General features: G+C 40.2%; 1 protein-coding gene across 1 annotated transcript in view; it reads right to left on the bottom strand.

Moving 5' to 3' along the window:
- Positions 1 to 21,889, bottom strand: part of PCNX2 (pecanex 2) — a gene marked incomplete at its 5' end in the record, with an annotated part of 150,298 nt that overhangs the window by 116,620 nt on the left and 11,789 nt on the right. Inside the window, 4 exons of the mRNA XM_080615762.1 lie at positions 11,621 to 11,704; positions 12,901 to 13,056; positions 13,225 to 13,372; positions 20,558 to 21,847. Of these exons, the coding sequence (XP_080471888.1) occupies positions 11,621 to 11,704; positions 12,901 to 13,056; positions 13,225 to 13,372; positions 20,558 to 21,847 (1,678 nt within the window). The remainder of the gene's footprint in view (positions 1 to 11,620; positions 11,705 to 12,900; positions 13,057 to 13,224; positions 13,373 to 20,557; positions 21,848 to 21,889) is intronic.

The raw sequence follows: 21,889 nt of genomic DNA, 5'->3' as shown, positions 1-21,889 counted from the left end.
TTATTTACAGACCAAAACTGCAGGATAGTTACTGCAGAGATCCTGGATTAGCTTTCAAACAAGCTCACATGGATGCAAAGCTACTCTAATCTCACCTGCACTGAATTCAGCAAGTAGCAATTTATCCTATTGAGAATCTGGGCTACAAGAACTTCTATCTGCCTTAGCAAGATGACAACAATACATGATCTAGTTAACATAAGGCTAGTTCAGATACAGATATTCCCTGTACTGAATGTAAACTCACCCTGGGAGGACCCTGAGCAAGATTCTATTTTTCCCTTTTCCCCCATGTTTACACTTTTATGTTGTAGATACAGTGCTTGAGGAAATCTGCACTTACTGCAGCGATACCTGTATGGTTGCAGAAATTGTATGCTATCATGGCATGACTGATGGGGTCTCAGTAAGAAATATATTGAAATGAAATAATTGTTACTTGAGGAAAAGATCTATTTTGAATACTTCTTGTTTATTCTTTGCCAAATGGGATTTATACATCAGGTGCCCTGCTTTATGCTCATTACTCCTCTGCCTCTAGATGCTTGCCTTAGCTCTTATTACTTTTGTATCTAAATGAGATGAAAGCACCCTGGTGCTCATACAAGGTAGTCAATACCTATTGTTCCTATTTTCCATAAAGGAAAGACAAGTAAGAAGAAACTACAGCGATCTGCCTACAGTCAGCCAGGAAACCGGCAGCAGGACAAAGAATAAAATTCTCATTTTGTATACCCCTAATGCTTGCCCCCAGGCCACCTTACTAGTTTGAGATAACTCAACCTTCCTAGCCTCTGGGCATCACTTCCCAAAGACTGCAATGTAACACTTGGTAAACACATTTTAAAAGGCATTTTAAAATTGTGGCTGTCCCACACATTTGTGGTTGATAATTTAAGCTGCCGTGGCTAACACTGTGCTGCGATAAGGTTCAATGTCTGAATTGCTTAAAAGCAGGGCTGAATAGTCACACCAACAGTTTGAAACATGCACTCCTTCTCTTTCTTCCCTCCAGCACTTGCTACCTCGGCCTGGACCAACAGGCACATCAGCAGCAGTCTCCAGATGTCACCAAAGGAGCCATCCTGCTGATGGCCTCCAAGCCAGGTAGTTTAGTTTTTTTCAGAGCCTTGATTGCTATCAGGCTTGGATCCCAGAAGTACAATTCACCATCTGCCACTTCAGCAGAGCTACCAGTTGAATAGAAATGACAGCACCTCATCTTCCTGATCTTAATGGCTTCCCCTGCGTTCCCCACTTCTCCTGCTACAAGCAGAAGCATGATCTGCTCCACAAAGTCAGGACAGCAGTATTTTCCCTTTGGACTTCCTAGCAAGTGAGGACGTGGTCCAACACAACCCACTTGATGTCCCAGCCACAAGGCAACCCTCCAGAAGAATCTTTTTTGTGGGTCCTGTTTAGCACCTTGTCAGCAGTAAAAACTATAAAGGAGTACAGAGGGGATGGGAACTGATCCAAGATCCTGGATCTTAACCAAAAGATTTAGGCAGGAAGAAAGGGGAGGAAGCCTAGAGGCATGACTCCCAGGAGGAAGATTCCCACAGAGAGACTACAGAGGACAGCCATGCCTTTGGCCTGTTTTGAAGTGCACTATTCAAGGGTGACCTTGTCCAGCTTGAAGGAAAGCAATGGATTATTTTTGTTTTGTTTCCTCAGGATGAGCTGTCCAGTTCCTTGTCACTGTGGGTGCAACCCTGGGACTCCCTGTTCACAGCAGAGAAAAGGCAAGTGTAGCCCAGGTTATGCAGGAACGCTACCCTGGAAATTCCTGCACAAAAGGCAACCCAACAAAAGAGCAGGGGAATAGAACAGTAGCTGCTTGTGCCTTCCTAAACGCAGAGTTAACCTCCAATAACTTTCTGCATCTTTAACTATCTTTCTACAAAAGCCAAGTGGAGTCAAGAGTATTTCTAGATGGGACCATGTAGTCTATTCCATGTTTACCAAGAATAGAAATGGCAAAAGGACAGATTAGACAGGCCAAGACACTCACCTGGAACTCTATCAGTTCTCAGAAATCAAAATTCTTCTACACATAAGGCTTCTTCCAAGAATAATCTTAAGAGTTCAAATAATCTCCACCAGACTTGAAGATAACAAAAAAAAAAAAACCAAGAGAGCCCATAGTTTGTTTTGTGTACAGAAAAACTTCATAGCTGCACCTATCAGCCACCAGCAGAAAAGTCCACAAGCAGCTGGGACACTGGGGGAAAGAGGAAGCCTCATAGGCCTGAAAAAGCAATTAGAGCAGAGAAGTTGGGAAAGTGGAGCTAGCAAAACAACAATTCCAAAATCACAAGCCGTCACCTGCTCTTCATCTGCCTGCTTAAACCTTTTATTCATCATCCTCATCTCCCTATATTCTCTTACTCTTTCCTCATCTTCCATTCCCTTCAGCTCTTGTTTGCTGCTTTTTCCTCCTTACCCCTATTTTCCACACAACCTTCTTATGACATTCACTTGCTACACCCTGATTCTGGATCACTTCCACAGCTATGTAAAAGCTGCATGTCTCATCTGGTGACATTGTCATCACGCTGACAGCAAATACCAGTAAGAAATGTGATGATGGTGTTTGTGTTTTCGTAAGACTATAAACTAGATTCCATAAATTTATTACCATACATAAATAGGAGCAAACACTCTCTAGTCATAAAATCATTATAACAGAGCTGATCACAGCATAACATGGAATCTTGCTAAATTGAAAATCTGCTCATTTGCAGAATCAAATTAATGTTATCAAGATCTACTGCAGTAAACTGCACTGCTAATGTAAGCAAAGGTATAATTGAACTGAATTTTGAATAATACATTATTAACTAAAAATATCTTTGGTAAACATACAGCCTATGAAGCCCAAATGCAAAAGCTACATTGCACCCTCTACTGATAACTGGTTATAAAGTCAGGAACTTTTTTCTGGATCATAATTCAGTTTTGTAAGAACACAGAGTAAACATCAGCTAGCTGAGCAATCATGTAACACTCAGAATGTTTTAGTACAACCACATAGCACTGGAAAAATCTGCCTCCTCTCTCTCTGATTAGTCAAGGACAGTTGCCTTATACTGCTGACAATTTAGCCCAGGCCATTCAAATATAATCCAGCCTAAGTCATCCCCTTTGTTAAGGGTTAGCTAGCCTGTGTCTGAACGCCTTTCAAGGTAAGCTCATTATACAGGCACACCACAAAGAATTCCCCATTAATAAAGTTGTTTTGCAGGTCTTGGCTAAACTTCATTTTAACCTGCATACAGAAGAAAGGACAAGGAACCTTGTAAACAATGTCCCAACAGTCACAGTAAAAAAAAGCACCTCCTTCTTTGTCCTTTTTATTTTGCTACTCATATAACAGGATTTAGGGGGGATTTTTGGCATTTGTTTTAACTAGCAATAACACCACCACTAAGGGTAATAAGATAGAATGCTCAAGCTTACAGAATGGGAAAGCTGGATGTATAGATTTATTGACAAAATAGAAAAGGATACAAGATCACCATTAAAGTTTTGCAATAGACTACAAAATGAGCAGTAGCATATATTAAGTTCATTAAGTCAGACACTAGAGATGGACAGAAAGGCCTTGTAAATCATGTTACCAGTAGCACTGTGGGCAATATGAAGGTAGGAAGGTATGAACACTGTTTTACTCAGCTGTAAGAATGGGATCCACTCAGTACACTCTGACTTCTTAGTATTCAGGTTGTATTTGGATAACAAACATGTAAACTAGTAATTTGTAAGCCTAGTACATTTCAGAGCAAAGATAAACATACTAAAAACTTAAAAACAAAACAGCATGCACTAGCTAATGAACGAGAGGATGCATTCTTAGAAGATGCAGCTTTACTGGAATTAATGCATTAACAGTACCCACGGTTCCATTATCTCCAAAGTGTTTTAAAACAACCCTTTTAGCTCTCCTTATAAAAGGGTGGGGAGACGGAAAAGAAGCCAATTCCAAAAGCTAGAGAACTACCGAGGATCCTAGTCCTGAGCAGGATTTTGCTGCCATCATGTGGCAGCAAAAATCTCAATGTGTAACAAATACCTCCAATCTCTGAGTCTCATTATGCAAACACACTTTTCTACCCCATGTTCAAAGTGAGATGGGCTAAAACACATATATACGAAAACATACGAATACAGGAAAGGATTTTAACAGGCCAAGCTAACACAAGGGTTTCCTCCTGTCCCTCAGCAAGGCAGCAGGAAAATGCTACTGAGTTTGTAAAGAGTACTTTTCAGAAAAATCGATGGCTTCATCATAAATCAAACATTCCCATTTTCAGGGCGCACATGCATACACCACTCTCATTTATGTGTTCAAGAAGCACTATGCTCAGGTGGCCACCTCATCTGAAATTGCTGAATCCCAAAAAGACCTATATAATATTTATCGCATCCATTTAAAAATGTGCTTGGCTGCAGAACTGCACAACCTGCCAAGCAGCTTTAAGAAATCTTTAAGAGTCAGCAGCCTATTACTAGAGCAGTGGGTGATCTTTGTTATTTGTGTCACCTTGCTGAGATATACAAAGATGTTTTATTGATACAGTATTTTGTCATTCTAAAATGGCGTTTTGAAACACTAAAAATAAAATAATATAATATACTTATTTATAAGACTACTTGCTCCTATGAGGAATAAACCTCAAAGGTTTGGGGAATTTTCCAGCAGTGAACACACTAAAGTATTAATGGATTTATGCAGGAGACATACAGTACCACTAAGGCATTCAGATAGATACTTTCATGTAGTATAATGCGCTCGAGTAGCTTATTCAGGGATGTGAATGCAACTCAAATAAGTTAACTCATTGATTTGAAGTTCTCTCTTTTGCCCAGGGCCAGAAACACTAGCACTCTGCAGCTGTACTGGCAGGAAACTTAAATTGTTTTCTTAGTACTTGTTAGTCACTGTTTTGCTGCAACTACCTCTTTTTAACCTGCTGGCACTGCTGCTGTGGGAAAAAAAATAGTTCTCAAAACAAATTTAAGCACAATTCTTTTTTTTCTTAATCGAGTTTTCTATCTGTACTGTAAAGCATTTTAGACATGTAAAGCGCAACATAAATCCATGAACTGTATCAGTACGGATGAACCACATCTAACAATAAACCATACATACAATTACCTATATGTAAAAGGATATTATTTTCACAATTACATACATTAATAAAAAAAAAAAAAGATTCATTACCAAGAAAGCAGGAGAAGGCTCAAACTAGAATAATTCTCTTTTTAAAGATACACAGCAAGTTAGGTGTATGTGAATTCAAGTAAAAGCCCAAGCGTCACTTAGGCAAGAGGGAGAATCTGCAGCTGAGAAAAAAAAAATATTCTTTTTTTTATGGGCAAATCATTCTGCTTGTGCTGGTTTTGGCTGGGAGAGACTTAACTGCCCTCATAGCAGCTGCTTTGGGGTAATGTTTTGGATTTGTGCTGAGAAAAGTGTCAATTTCAGGGACATTTTTAGGTATTGCTGAGCAGAGCTCACACAAAGTCAAGGCCTTTCCTGCTCCTCACACCACCCCACCAGCAAGCGGGCTGGGGCTGCATAAGAAGAGGAAGGGGACACAGCCAGAACAGCTGATCCCAACTGACCCAAGGGATATTTATATGCTCAGTATATAAAACTGGGGGAAGAAGAAGGAAGAGGGGGACATTCAGATGGCATTTGTCTTCTCAAGTATTTGTCTTCTCAAGTGACTGTTACTTGTAGCGAAGCCCTGCTGTCCTGGGGATGGCTGGGCACTGGCCTGCTGATGGGAAGTGGTGAATTAACTCCTTACTTTGCTTTGCTTATGCTAAGATTTTGCTTTACCTATTAAACTCTCTTTATCTCAACTTGTGAGTTTTCTCACTTTTCTGATTCTCTCCCCCATCCCACGGGGAGGGGAGTGAGTGAGCAGCTGTGTGGGACTTAGCTGCCAGCCAGGGTTGAACCACAACACTGCTCCATTTCTCAAATATTTCAGCTGCATGCCATACATCCATTTCTGTGGCCTATCTTCCATGTTTATTTTAAACTCCAGCTTCTATGACACATGCAGCACAGCATCCTTCTGATGTAATTTATGGCTACTGTTGACTGTTGCCAGACACACAAAGTGATAAACTGCAGCAAGAGGTCCAGCGCTTAAACCTATTATATGCATTTGAACTAATCAAATGTTTTGCATCACAAAGTTGAATCACTGTCAGTGAAAACTTGGATTGTTCTGAAGACACACCCACTCTCTCTCTTTAAAAATCAATACATGTGTGTAATGATATCCTGCACAGAACTGGGAGTTTCAGTATGTTTTATTTCTCAGGAGTACAACACAGGAGAAGGAAATGGGCTCAAGAACACAAGCAGTATTTTTCTAAATTGCATTCACTAAACCCCAGAGTATTTCTAGAAAGAAAGAAAAAAGGCCAAATGCTTACACAGCTTGTGTGGGCACAAGTCCAGTTTGCTTTAGAAGATCCAATATTTGATTTAAGAGACAGAATTGGCCTATCCTCAGAAAGTATCCCTTAGCTTTTTTTCTACTTAATAAAATATCTCCACACAAAAAAAAAAAACCACATTCTTCCTTAGAGCTACACATACCTCAGTTTTGTAGCTAAAACTGAAAACATTCCCAAGTTGGTATGGCCACATCCACATCAGGATTTTGTGCGTGGACCACCTTCTATGTTTTTTGAAGTGTAGTTAACCATAGCACATGTGTCTGCACACACACCAAAGAAAACTCCGTGCTTTAAACAGAAAAATTGCAAGGATGCAGAGAAAAGAAACAGCAACAGCAACTATTTACATTAGTAGGACACAGTTTTTCATAGATGTGAAACCAGGAGAGAGAACTTCTTAATTAATTTAGAAAGAGAAGTTGCTCATGCATGTGTTGAGGACAGCTACATTACTAAGAGGTATAAAATACTGATACTTTTTTCTTCAATAGGTATGTACACACATGCTTTGAAGGCTGAGCACCTTCAGTAAGTGCCTCAGTATGCAAAGAAGGCACATTTAGAAAGGCAAACATTCAAAAATATGTTAACTTGTACAGCAAATATGTACAGAATATATGACTGCTGTTATATTTATGTATCAGCATTGATATATACTTTATGGCCCTATTAGCCTCTGTACGGGGCACAGACCATGCAGCATGCAAAAATCATTGATTCTAATTGCTGAAACTTTAAGGGTTTATGCTTTCACTGATATTTATGAGCCACTTCACATGTAATGCCAAGATAACATGATAGCTCACATTTATCTTTTTGACTGCTTATCAAAACTGACCCAGTTTTTAATTACAAAAGACAAAGTTATTAAAGAAATTCCTCAGAAACATCTGCTTCTGTCACAGAGTGACAGACAGAAAAGGTGTGTCAGAGTTACACCTCCTTATTTGTAAGACATTTATTAACTCCAACTTCTTTCTCCTGACCCCATAAAACAACTATACACCTCTAACAATGCTTTAATGTATACATTCTTCCAGCTCATTTTTTTTAATGATGCATTCTTGTTAATGATTGTGAGGTTTACTCTGTATTGACAATCTAATGGGAAGAATTCTAACTTGAAACTGTAACAGTTGTATACAGGTAAGATGTAAACCTAGTAGACATTTGGTGAGAAGTCAAACTAACCACACAAAAAGGCAGTTCATGCTTACACCAGGCACCTGTTTTACACAAATCTGAACTTTCTTATTCTTATCTGCTTTCCCAGAAGCCCAGCACATCCTCAAAACAGACAGCATAGAAACATTAAGGGGTCATGGTAAGAGAGACAAAGACTGGTAAAGGATTTAATGCAACGGGGCAGAAGAAAGGTTTTCAAGATCGGAAAGCTACTTCCAATTTCCCACTTCAAAACAGATTCAAATGGTCTCCCTGTAACTAGTTTCTAACATAATTCATGAGCTGAGAAAACAGTTTACACTTTGTCTTGTCAAAGCCTGTCACAAAGCAATTTATGGCTAGAGGTGAAGTTGGCAAGGTAATAGGAGCATCAAATTTAGGGGTAATTAACTCAGTAGGGAACACATTCCACAGGGACTGCTAGCAAAAGGTGCTGCTGGCCAGATAATAGACACAAGTGGGGTCAGGGTAATTACATGGACAACAACTAGGAAATTCATTAGCTACCTGCCGATGCTTGAAGAACTTACCAAACTTCAAGAACCACCTGCCAAAGTGCAGGCTAAGATGGAAAAGGAATTATCTTTTGGGGGTGACCATTACAACATAAAATCTTCCTTTAAATTTAACTTGGCTAACTTAAGGTTTTAAGTAAGCACAGACTCCTTCGAACTTGGACATCTGCTTTCTCTGGCATATTGTAATCCACTGTTGTCCATCTAGCCCTTTACAAGCAAAGGAAGAGCAGGAAGTATGCAGAAGCGAAGAACAAAAAAAAGCCCAAACAACGTAACAGCATCAATTCTGTGACAGAGCAGCATTGTTAAGATTTTGCATTATTTGTGAGAGATGAATTTCAGAAGGCATGCCAAGAAGATAAAAAATGTTTACATGCCATTGAAATACTACTTTAATTTTAGTTCCTAATAATCTGTTGTGAAATGCCTGTTAAGACATTAAGAGCAGTTAATAATGTACTATTGAGCAGACAATAGTAAGACTCAATAGACAGAAATAGCAAGTTATAATTTGAATTATAGATTGCTAAACATTAGTCTGACTCAAGGCTTTCTTTAAGGGCTTCTTTTGAATGATATTTAAATACCTTCTCCAGTTTTGCATAACTTAGTTAAAAGGTATTTATCTATGGCCAATTCATAAGGCAATTATGTTATTTTTGACAAACCAGCCAGAGTTCATACCCTCCTCAGTCAAAATTCCTTCCCCTTTCATAAGCTGCAGTGTTAAGTCACAGAAATACCACAGCTCCTAGTATGCCAGTGCCTCTGATCTGCTGCTTCTCCCAACAACACCCCCAAAGCAAGAGATCTCTTGCCATCACCTGGCCTGTCATCATCAGAGCACAGTCTATGCTCATCCACATAGTTACTCCACTGGCTCAACTCAGTTTGACATTTTCCATTTAGGAGCAACGTAATAGTGTAAAGTCGGCATGACTGGTGAAGTGTTGAAGAGCTTATACACAACTACTGCAGACCTATCTATTGTTCTCCATAAGCTTATTTGAGACTCTAAATCTGGGCTCCCCAAGATCAGAGCCCTGTCCCTTCTATTCAAGAAGGATGCCACCTCTTATGTCCAGGCATTTTCTCCCTCATCCTCTGACCTCAACCGAATCTAGATGGCTCATTCATGGATTCAGACACTAAGCCTAAAGCTGTTGTTTCTGCACCATCTCAAGTACATATGAAGTACTGTCAGTGTCATTGTCTTCTCCTTAGTAAACTTCCTGATGGGCTGAGAGATAAGCCAAGGATATCTCATAGGGGTTTCCCATGTCTCTTTTCTAGTATACTTTCATAATAGCAGCATCTCCTGTTTGTATGGACTACTCACACAAGGAACATCACCACAGGAGAGCCCACCCTCAAGAGATTAAATTTTGTGGAGAGCTCACCATGGACAGACATACTGAGACTGGAAAAAGCAATCATTGATTATGCTTTGTGCTTTTTATTATTTTGTTTACTCTTTTCTTCAGTAATAAAAAGATCACTAATCAACAGCTGTGATTATCTGGCTTATCTTTAACCATGGATAAGAAATTAACTTAAGTGATGTGCAAGCCTGCAGGTGGGAACAGGGGAAATTGGTAAGGTAAAGGTGCTCTTTCCTAAACTGTCTTTAAAGCAGATTTGCCCCTCTGTTTTCTATATACTGTAAGTGTTCCATACTGTCTAAATGCAAAATTACATGATGGTAAACACCTGAAGAAAAAACAAAAAACATTTTCTTCCTTTACTACCCTTCAATCTATGTATAGATATCAGGAACTGCCCATTAAACAAACAGCTCTAACTAATCTCTCTGGCCTAAACATATCACAAACTGCCGTTGCAAAATCCAGTATGAGGACACTTCACGCTTCCTTGTCCTTTTTGCTTGTTTTTCACGTGAACTTCTGCTTTGTACTTTCCTTCACGCTGCTCTGTTTTTGGAAAAGTTTGTGTTCTATCTTTCCATTGACTTCCATACAGAAACAGTCCTGGGAACCCACTCATCTTCACTGAGTTGTTCTGCTTCCCAGCCTGAACTGTCACTGTACTCCCAAGATTTCCAGGTAAGGTGCTAACCTTCAGAAATTAAGTGCATGTAAATGACTGCAAAGCATATCTGAACTTGATTTTATTGACAATGTTTAGCAGACCCCTTAAAAATAAATCACATCCCTAGAGGTCTGCAAAGGACAAACTAAAAACCAGCACTTAACATAGTGCATGAAAACAGTGATATCGCATAAGCAGCTAGCAAAGACAGATTAAAGACACCTTATACAAGCAGGAAGATTGTTCTTTTGATAAAAACCAGATTAACTGATAAATGTCAGGGGACAGAGAGTAAAATATTTCTGAATTTAGGACAGATTCAAGTTCATAGCTACATGATGGGGGAAGAGGGGAGTATTATGTGCAAGGTGAAATGAAAACTGTTGCAGGAGTTAAACAGCCCCAAAGTAAAATGTTTGATTTTAGGTCAAAATTGAACTCTACCGGGCCGGGGGTTTTTTGTTGCTGTTGTTGGGTTTTTATTTTATTTTTCTAAAGACAGAACATTTCTACTGTAGATGAACTCAAATTATTATTGTTTTTAATCTTTGCTCACTGACTATTAAAAGCATTATATTCTTGTGTCTCATAATAGCATTCTATCTAAAATGCTAACACTGTTCTTAACACAGTCCCAAGCTTTCCAAAAGTCTCCACTGAAAGCCAAACACCCAAGGAACAGTATTTACTATTAACAATGACCCTTCTCCCCGCCTCATTCGACTTTTTCAAATGCTGTATAACAATGTGAAAAACATCAAATTATTTAATATAAATACTTATGAATAGTTAAAATTCTTTTTACAGATAAGCAAACAACAGATCATATAGGAGAGTATGGAAACCACAGTAATGAATATGGGCTTTATGTGGCTTTCTCTAAAAAGTCCTTTGAAAAAGTAAAATTGTTCAGATACTTCCTCAGAGTGGCAAACTATCATTAGAGATTTCACGCAAGGTGAAAGGCTCTGCTGCTAGAATCCACAGGAAGCAGTGTCACTGGCTGATACTGACCCAGCGCTAAAAATTTACAAAGGACCCAACAGGCATGGGAATGTGCAAGACAGAGTTGAGAGGATAGCTGGTAACAGTTCCACTTACTTTATCTTATTTATAATCACCACACTTGACTCTGGCTATTCCCAGAAAATAATGAAAGTAGTTCTGGTCTTCTTTTTCACTTCTCTTTATCAATATTCTTACAAAGCAGTCACTGTTCTAGCACAAAACAAAAAATGCATGCTTTGATGTCTCTAGAAGAGGTTAGCACATTTCTTCTCTAGTACTCTTCACATGCATCTTTCACAGCTACAATCAGTTTCATAGCTTCCATCACAGAAAACTTTTAGCATTTTTGGAAATGGAAATAAGAGCTTACTTACTGAGCATTTGAAATACAATCACAATTTGATAGCTGATGTCGAAAATTTCCCTCCTTCTGACAGCCAGCCTTTAAATAACAGGATCTAATTTCCCCTTTAGAAATTCGAGGAATAAAATAAAATCAGTTCAGTGATGTGATCATTTCTTTTACACACAAAGTTTATAAAAAGTACATTTTAGGTCAGGCACATTTATAAGCATATTTTTTAGTCTGTGTACTAGGCTTATTTTAGACTTCAGAAAGCAAATTAACATTTGAACTGAAAATCTGAGACAAATCAAAACATAAAAGTTACAGTGAAAATTTAAAAGGTACGTATAGTAAGTGCAAAGGCCATCTATCAACATGAGTCCACTGTAAAATGTGAAATAATAGAATTCTTTCTTTTAGTTCACAAAGTTGAGGTCAGGAGGTACGCAGCAGGGAAAAACTGTTAAAAGTGTAACCACTGCTACTCCCTCCTTGCATATGCAGCAACAAGTGAAGGGTCACTGCTCACTGACCCAGAGGCCACGCTATCCGCCTGACTGGCAGCTGCTGCTCTTAGCCACACAGTGCACCAGGGAGCTGCAGGTCTGCAAGCGGGGCTGGGAATTGGCAGAAAACCAAAGCATCCCTGGGGTCACAAACCCGGCTACCAGGAGCACTCAATTCCATACCGGTTTTGAAGGCAGCTTTAAGGGAAACACAGCTTTTGGGACAGCTGCCTTTCACAGGTACGGGCCAGTACATCACCAGGCACTACACCAAGTTCAAACAACCAATCACCAAGTATATCACAGCTTTAGGCTCTAGAAATAGCTGCAGAGCAGCAGCATACCAAGCACAGGCTCAGGACATGATTAGGCCACTCATTAATTCTCTTGGAGGAGGTAGCAGACCACAACTCCGAACAAGGGCACTATCACGTTAGAGAGAGTTCCATGTGAGCCAGCCAAAAAACAGAACAGTAAAGAGGAGGAACGTTTTGCTCAGCCAGGCCAGTGCAAAACCCTTCACTAGGCAGAAAGAGCCAGCAGTGGTTCTGCAAAGACAGAAGTATTCTTCTGGCCTAGCATTTTCTGACGATGATGTTTGGAAGATACTTCACGCACTATGTAACAGGTCTCTGATGGTCACTGGTGGGTTTTGAAAACTCCATGTATTGCTGACCTGACTTTAAATTACTAAGCCCTTTTCTTTGATCTACACAGAAAAACATGCAACCAGAGAAATATCCTTCCAGGGCATCCAAAATTTCTTTAGAATTCCCTCACAGATTTTAATTATTCCAACTACAGAAACTCACCATTTTCATCGATGAACACGTGCATTGCATCCACGGATAGCTCATCTTGCACAGACGCTTCAGGTCCACTTATTACTTGCAAGACAGAACTGTCTTGCTGAGAAGTTACCCGGTAGATTATCTGCCTTTGCCTGTTGCCCTGGTAACTTGACACAAAAATGTTTCAAAACTACTATGAGGAACTTTTTTCTTGTTTTCAATAAAACAAAAAGAAAGAGAGGTTAATTAAAAGTTTATGTCATTTCTACTCGGTGAAACAAAACAGCTTACATCATAACTTTGAAGTACAAAATTGTAAAGTAAACTGGCCTTACAGTGCTGCAAATTTGGCAGACTCTGGTAGCACCGGACTAGTACTAGCACGATCTTGGCTTTGTACATCTGATCTTTCCTGTTTAGGAAGTTGCTCACAGTGCTTTTCTGTTCCCACCACTTCTTCTTTTCTCTCCGTCATCTGGCTATCTGGAAAACAGGGCAGTGAAGTGGAGCCACTCTCTGCAGATGACTGTCAAGAGTTTTGTTCACTATCTATTGAACGAGGACATCTAAAAGAGAAAAGCTAAAACACTACAATAAGTACTACTCTTATGGAAAACACTAAAATTACTTAATACAATCACAGAAATCTGGATGAGAAGGTACTCTGACTTGAGGAGGCAGCATGAATGGGCTGTTTCAAGAGCAAGCTGTGTGAAGCAAAGGACAAACTAGAGAGAATTTCTGCTTTGCTTCTCCTGTTGTTTCAGAGGAAAGCAATCTGTCCCTAACCTAGAATGCTAAAAGGCTGCTCCCCTGGGGGCCATAATTTGCTCCCAAGCTGTGTATAGCAGCAGCAGAAAACCAGAAGCACTGGACCATTCCCCTTTTACAAAAAGGAAAGCAGCACCTTCAAAGGAAATACAGCTCTTGGAAGAGAAAGCAGGTACATGCCTAAACCCTCTTCTCCACTGGCCACACACTTGATGCAGGACGAAGGACAAATTGGCTAAGCAATTTCGCAGTAGATTTTCCTATGCTTGGAAAATACAGAATTCTAGATTTTAAAGCAAACATGATGGACTTACCAGATTTCTACTACTTTGAATACCAATTACGTTTATATTACCTCCCTACATATGCACGTCATTTACTTACACATGTGAACGACTTTCAAGCAATAGTCTCTTTTAGTCACTAACATTCATGTTGAGTAGCAAAACATTTTGTAACATTTTGTGCTTTGACTGTAAATGAAAAGAATTATCTGTTAGGCTTTTAAAGTGCAACTAAGACAGTGATTTCATCAGCACCATGTGCAGTTGCAGTTAAATGCTTTGAAAGAAAAATACAGCACTAACCTGTATTGAAATGTACTTACTCTCATTTTTTGAAATACCTGCTGTTTAAATACCTTAGAAATTTAATCAAGAAAAAAAAAAAAAAACAAACCACAGAATTCTCCCCCCTTCCCCTGCCAAAAAAAACCCCAAACCAATCATTTGTTAAGCCATATTTCCTACCATTACAATCCCCATCCTAACCTTCAAGAGCCACCAGTCGAGAAACAGTGGTGTCCTAGCTAAGATGGTTTGAGGATAAAACAGATTCAAGGCTTGTAGAGAGACATAATATCTTTTATTAGGCCAACTGATGTAACTGAAAAAAAAAAGGCAAAAAAGCTTTGAGATAGGCAGACCTTTCAAATCATCTGTCTTGTCTTCCTCCAACTATACTAGCTGATACATTACTTCTACAAACAAACCTCCTTCATGAGTTAAGACATCTCTACACCAGCATCAATTCACAAAGCACACCCCTCTAATACCTTAAAGCCTGAGACGCACGTAACTACTTTTCATTGCAGACACTTGACATTTCCTTTTGTGGAGGGGGGACGAAAAGAGTGAGAATCCAGAAGCATAAGAACAACTTCAACTGTATCACCACACAGCGTTTTTTTCAGCTTCCACAAGGAGGGAAAAAACAAATCTCACTGCAACATTGCCAACGTTCCGAGTCTCCCACTGTCTGTGGCACACAATGACTAAGGATCCCTACTTCTTGTGCAATAAATACAATGAGTGTAAGGTTGGCTTAGGGAAATCTTGTGTGTGTCTCTTGTGCATGGACAGAAAATTCAATAGGTCTTCCAGACCTACTTCATCCTATTTAGGAGGAAAAAAAAAAAGAGAGAGAGGGAAGCAGGCAACTTTTTTTTTTTTCCTTTTCCTAATTAAAGATTTAAAGTCCATTTTAAACAGAAACTGTGCCTTATTTAACCATGGCATTAGTGAAGCTTCCCCTTAATGATGTAACTGTAGCTGAGGGAGGTGATGGAGCCACAGACATCTAATCAAAATCACCTTCTAAAGGCGTGGGCTGCTCAAGCCATAAGAATAATTGATAGAGATCAGAAACTGTGGTTTTAATAATCTAATTGGTCCCATATTGCCCAAAACTAGCTCTAGGGCTGGAACAATTACAAAGATTTTTTAATTTGATTATCTAGTGGTTTTAGAAAATGCCTCTTTCTTTTCCATTCCAAACCACAAGCCTTGCAGACTTATTTTCCCTTCAGTGGTAAAGAGCCATCATAATAAAAACATAAACATACTGCTTTTTACAGGCTTTATATGCCAATCAGACAACATCATGGTAATGAGTACTTCCAGCCGGGAAAGGTGGGCCACAATAGGTTTGTGACTGGGTTTCGTGATTATTACTCATTTTCTTCCACGTGACTTACACCTTCAGTATTTAAATGGAGATAGTGGTGTCTAGACTGGGAGTGTTCTCCAGGGTACGTAATCAACTCCACGTCACCAAAAGCTCTCTGCATGGAAATTTGTGCTGGCAAAGCTGAAATGACTAGGAAAAAACTCTCCAAGAGCAAGAGAAGAGCAAAGAGCACAACATGCCAGTGCACCTGGACCTTCCCTGTGGCCTCCTACCACAGCCACTTATCCCAAGCCACTGCTCCACGTCTCCGACGCACACATGGCTGGGCTCGCAGAAGCCCCAATCTTGGCAACTAATTTCATAATTTATCTGAAAATTACATGCCAAATGACTCAGGTATGTGAGGCGTAACTGTCAGGAATCATGGCTAAGTCAGGCTTGGGGAAGGGTGATTCAGAGGAGTCCTGCACAAACAACCAAGTTTTAGTCTATATATGATTTTCCTATTTTGATTGAGCACAAAATACATCCTTTAGTTATTCTGGTAAAAGTCTTATTGAGATAAACATTTCTTATACACTCCATATGGGTATAAGGTACTTTCTGTAAACATTTTTATCTGTACTGAAGAGTTGTAACAGCATAGTCACATTATGTAAAGATGTAACAACCCAACACTAACAAACAAGCTCCTAATTCAAACACAGTCATACTACCAAAATTTCCTTTGCCATGTAACTTTTCCACTTGCGGAACAAATTTTGGGTACCCAAAATCATCTCTGCAGACAAGCTTTTGGTTCACACTGGCAGGAGGCTGAAAAGTTTTACGGTTGAGATGGAACAGCCTCTGTACATACAGTAATGACAATAACCAACTGACAGTGTATCTCAACTTTAATGTTACCTTATTAGGCAATTAAGATGAAGTTTTATTGGGCTGTAACTTTTCTCCAAAAATAATTTTACTATTTTGTGCCATCTCTCCAGAATCTCCCAGGCATTTTCCCTCACTTTCACTTGTATATCCCTATTCTAATCTCTGTAACTCACTCCTGTAAATAAAAATGCCACTGCTGTCAATTTCAAATGCCATCTGGTTTGAAATCTGGTCAAGCAGAATTAAGCTAATTAAGGCTGAGACTCTTCTGTTCATTAATTGCTGTGCTACAGAATCTATTTCCTTCCGTAACACTATGCTTCAAAATAGAAAGTGTCACTTTAAAATATATTTATTGCCTGTTCGGCCACAGAGATAATTGATTTCAAATTGTGCTATGATTTTGCTAGTACCAGCATGAAAAAGGGCTCTCTATGAGTTGTGAACTGTCCCATTCATACCCTAAGGATGTTCACAACCCTTTCTTCATTGACTGTTTCAGCAGAAACATCTAGCTTATGTGCTTTATTCTCAACCCAAATTTGCCTATTATGCCACAAACATATTAAAAGAACCTGATGTTAAACCAAAGTCCAAGAATTGCTATAAGAGTTTAACATGGGTACTAAGGAATTACATGGGATTACCCAATAATCAGGATTATTACATTAATCCTGCAGCAATAGGAAAAACTAGTGATCCTCACCGTACCTGTTACAGGATAGGGAGAGTTAAGCACAAAAGTGACTTGCTCAGAACAATCTCCTAGGCCAGCAGAAGAGCTGGGAACAAACTCAAGGCTTTTGAGGTGTCAGTTAAGTAGTCTAATCAATATACTTAATAATTGTGGCAGAATACAGACCTCTGGAAGTAACCTCATGGTTAGTTTACAGGTGTCAGCCTCGTCATCAAACTTACTATTACCTCTTTGATCTAAAGACTGAAATTTTAAAGTCTCAACCTGTCAAGCCTTATACATGAAGTATCAGACTTAGAGAACTGAGTCTTGCACCCTATTTCTTCCCCACCCAAAGAGGGGCATCAAATGCCACATGGTCCCTCCCTGGACCATGGATGAGAGCTCTGATCCAGGGATGGCACACAGCCAAGAGAAGAGCTGGCACTGGGCAGGACTTTGTGTCCTAGGTGCTACCTGCCGCCAGCAAACTCCCCTGCTCTCCCCTCTCAATACGGCTCTCATTTGGGCTGGTGACTCAGCGCACAAGATCCCTCTTCCCCATGATTACATGTCAAGCAATAGGGCTCTTTCTCACACACAGGGGAAAAAAACTGAGGAGTCTAAGAATATCCACAGGAGTACAGTTTAGTTTTTCATAGGAGAAGGGTAATTGCTTGGGATCCAGAACGCACTTGAGGTTGTGGCTTGTGCACGGCCCAGAATGATGAGTACCTTTTCTAAAAAGAGCCTGCAAAACCATCTAAATTCAGGCCACACAGTCCTGGTTTAGGTTCTCCACCACTCCCATGGTAGGCTTTGCTCCCTTGCAATAACATTGCCTGGCTTAGATTACAAACCAGCTGTACCAGAGGCGACATATATGAGATTCTGCCCTGCATAAATCTGATGCACAGCTGCTATTACTTAGCTCCAGACATGCCAGAGGGACCCAAAGGAGCCAGTAAACCTGGCCTTCCTTATGCTTCTCACAGACTGAAGAAAATTTGCCCTCCAACGGGCTTTCATTATGTAGGTGGTACAAGCTTCATTCAGAACTGAAAGGACACTGGCCTGAAAGTCATTTTTAGCAATGGTGTCAGTGGTACTTTCTTATGATCTAGAAGAGGTGATCTCTCTTCTGTTTCCACAGAACTCAAGTTCTATGTGGGAGCATCCGTAACAGACCCGTCCATGACATTCACTCAGTTGCAAGACTGTACTGATGAGCACATTTCCCTACCTTCTCCAAAGTATGCAAAATGTCAGCTGTCTTACACACAGCTCTGAACATCCAACTTTCCAGGAATTTGCCAAGTTTCTCCCACAGGCTAATAAACACCTTTGCGGGGTGCATCACATTCTCTTTTGGATCAGTCATCTTTTACCAGCTTTTGCCAATTAGGTGGTTTGCAAGGCTAAAAGAACAAAAACCAAACACAAACAACCCCCTCCCTCAAAACAATTGATGCATAGCTTGACTTGCTCTGTATTCCACACACACACACACTTGGGTTTTTTTGAATAACCACTTTAATGTGGGAATAATGTTTATTCAGATCTGTTTTAAGATGCTGTTTTGTTAAAGCGTATTTGTAATTGCAAGGCTGTAAACAAATTAGAGGCTTTCTCATTCCTAAAATCCAGTCTTACTGTGGAGAAGCTGCCAGTAATAACTGTAATTTATTTTAGCAAACAGCACGTTCTGACTGGGCTAGAAAACAAAGCCTACTTGCTCTTAAAAATAACTGCCTTTGAACTACCTCTCCCCTGCTTAAAGAGTTCTGATTGAACCTCCTTTTTCCCACAGCACTGGTCCAAGGTGCAGGAGAGACCTCACAGCGACAACAGCCACAGCCACCATCCCTGCTGCTGTGGGGCACCCCTCTTCCTGGTCCTGCTCTTTTCCCAGGGTGACACTTGCTGTGCCCACACTGGAAATGAGCAGGGCCACTTAATTATATGTGTATGCAGCTCAACTTCACCGTCTCACAAGCATACAGACTCGAGAAAATACAAAAGTAGAAAATTCAGTTCAGGTTGTTTAAGTAACAGCTTGCTTTGAGGGACAATCAGAATCCCTCTGTTTCCTCAGAATCCTCGATTCCAACAAGAAGAATCTCATTTGTCAGCTCTAAAGCACAATAACTACACACACATTAATAAAGTTTTGGACTTGTGTTTGGGTTTTTTTTGTCACTGTGGAATCTGAGTTTGATTTATTCTGAACACCCACTGCTTTCTTTTATGCAGCAATCTTCCCCATTCATATTATCTGAGGGAACTTGGCTGAAAGCCCTTTCTAGATTAGCTGCACTCTTTTTATTTAAACTTACTTCTGAAATTTTTAGCATTTTTTCAGCTAAGTCACCTCACACAAGTCAAATTATCATTACTCCTTTTTGTTGTCGAGGAGCAGTAAAAAGTTAAAATCTGCTTGCTGTGACCCTTGCACTGTTGTGTGCTGTTGCACAGGGAGAGGACCCTGCACCCCAGGGACCTGGCAGGGCTTGCTGGGCTCAAAAGGAGAGCAGCTGGGCAGGCTCTGGTGAAAATCAGGGCTTGCTCAGCCCAGGTCTTGGGCAATTACAGAGCACCAAAGCCAGCCAGGCAGGCTGATAAACTTAATAGAGCAGGACAAAAACTGCTCTGCAGAACAGTCTAAGAAGGAAAGATGGGCAAGACAGACCAGAAGGAAGGCACTAGGCCTAGGAGAATTAAAGAATGGATAGGTGGGTAGGTACAAGAGAAGTGAATGCAAGCTGTGGGGAGGCAACGTCTTTAGCCAAACTCAAGAAAGTGGAAAAGCCTAGAAAACCAACAGTGGATTGCTATGAAGAACAAAGGGAAAGATGAAAGAGAAGTAATGTTTAGAGGAAAGCAAATAAGGAGTTGCACAGGAGAGGAGTGGCTAAAGTGAGAAGGGACAAATGCAGAAGGGAAGGCACAGAACTAGAAACTAGAAGAAAAAATAGATACAAGTGAAAGATGCAATAAGGGTGTAATGGATTGGATTAGACAGATACAAGGAAAAACTTAAGAAAGGCAGAGTGAAAGCTAAATGGAACCTACAGGAAAACTGTAGCTGTACACATTTTTGTAAGATATTTTTGGTATTCCAACAATCCAGGCCTGACACATGCATGCTGTTCTAGTACAGAATACTAGATACACACTGGACACTTACTGAGGTTAGCATTAGGTTTTCCAATGGAAAAAATTTAATAAAATAAAATACTCAGAAAACTGCTGCTGACACTATCACACTTTCATTAAATCACTTTGTCCTACCAAGCCCACTCTTCCTGGCCCTATTAGCAAAACCAGTTATCCACTGGGAATTTGCCCAACTACAGATCTCAAGATAAGCTGCTATAAATAATGTAACTAGCCACTTTTTAATTCCAAAGAGAGTTGTAAAAGAAGCATTATACCTCCAACAAGCCCATTTTCCTTTGTCGACTCCATTTTGACAGTGGATTGATTAGATGACTTCATCTTTGAGGTATTAATGGATTCCAGGAGGGACACAAACTCTAGAAAGTTAGACTCATTAGGCACTTGTCCTTCTTTAGCTTCTAGATCCGACTTAGAAGTTGGTAAGGTCTTTTCTTTGTCAGATACCTCCATGAAATTCTTACTTAAAAGCACATCCGTCCCGCTGTCTACGCTTAGCACCCGCATGTGCCTCTTTTCATGAGCAGTTCTACAGGACTGCGGGTCTAGGTTCTGCAGGTCTTCCTTAGAAGCTAAATCTACAGTCTGGACATTTTCAGAAGCAATCTCTCGACTTGGATCTGAACAAGTGTTAGTTTCTAAAGGACTATTTGCTGGATTGCTGCATTCCTTTACTGCATCACCCGATTCATAGCCAGAGCATTGGTTGGACAACAGCTCTGCCTTTAAAGCTTGTGGAGTTCTTTCACTTTCACTAACTTCTTTGAAAGCCTTACCTTTACTGTCATCAGATAGGTCAAAAGTGATAACAGGGATTCTGAGCTGTTCATTAGTTTGCTGACTTGGCCAACCTGCTGTAACTATACCAGACTCAGGGGCTGAGCTCGTTCTCTCAGTTCCCAGAGCCTTTAGGTGGACACAGCCTGACAGGTCTCTGAGGGTGGTGTTTGGTGTAGTACTCATTGTGATGACAATTTTAATGGGCTCACATAGCTGGTCTCCAGGAAGAGAGTTGTCCACAACTGCAACAGCAGTCTCACTGTCTGAGCAATCAAGGTCCTCATGGATATTACTGCCATTCCAAGAACTTTCCATGTGCTCGAGATCTTTGGTTGCAATGGCATTGCACTGTGGGCAGTAACTGGTAAAGCCTGTCTGTGGTGACACATCAGCCAGTTTCTCTCTTTTATAACTTTTAGGATTACTCAAATGGTCTGAAATAACTGAATTTTCACTGTCCCATGGCTCTGAAGAAACTCCAGTCCTCAAAATATCACCTTGCGATGAAGAAATATTGGAGAAGTTTTTAGCTACATCCCTGTCCGCAATAATATCTTGGGATCCATGGTGTCCATACGGCTGTCCATCTCCTCCTTCTTCATGTATTTCATTACCAGAAACTGTTTCCATAGCAGCTGGTTTTGTCGCTACTGGTGATATGGTGGCACCTGAAGCAGAGGCTGTAGAAATAGGTAATATATCTGTTTTGACACAGGGTGAGGTAGATGAAACTGGTGGTGCTGCCTGATCTTCCAATACTGTAACACCTAATAAAAAAATACATGGGAGTTACGTCTCACAAACATGAA

Source organism: Psittacula echo, assembly GCF_963264785.1.
Source record: "Psittacula echo genome assembly, chromosome: 4".
NCBI classification, from domain to species: domain Eukaryota; kingdom Metazoa; phylum Chordata; class Aves; order Psittaciformes; family Psittacidae; genus Psittacula; species Psittacula echo.
Note: the sequence above shows the minus strand (reverse complement) of the source record. Positions and strands in the feature narration are given on the sequence as shown.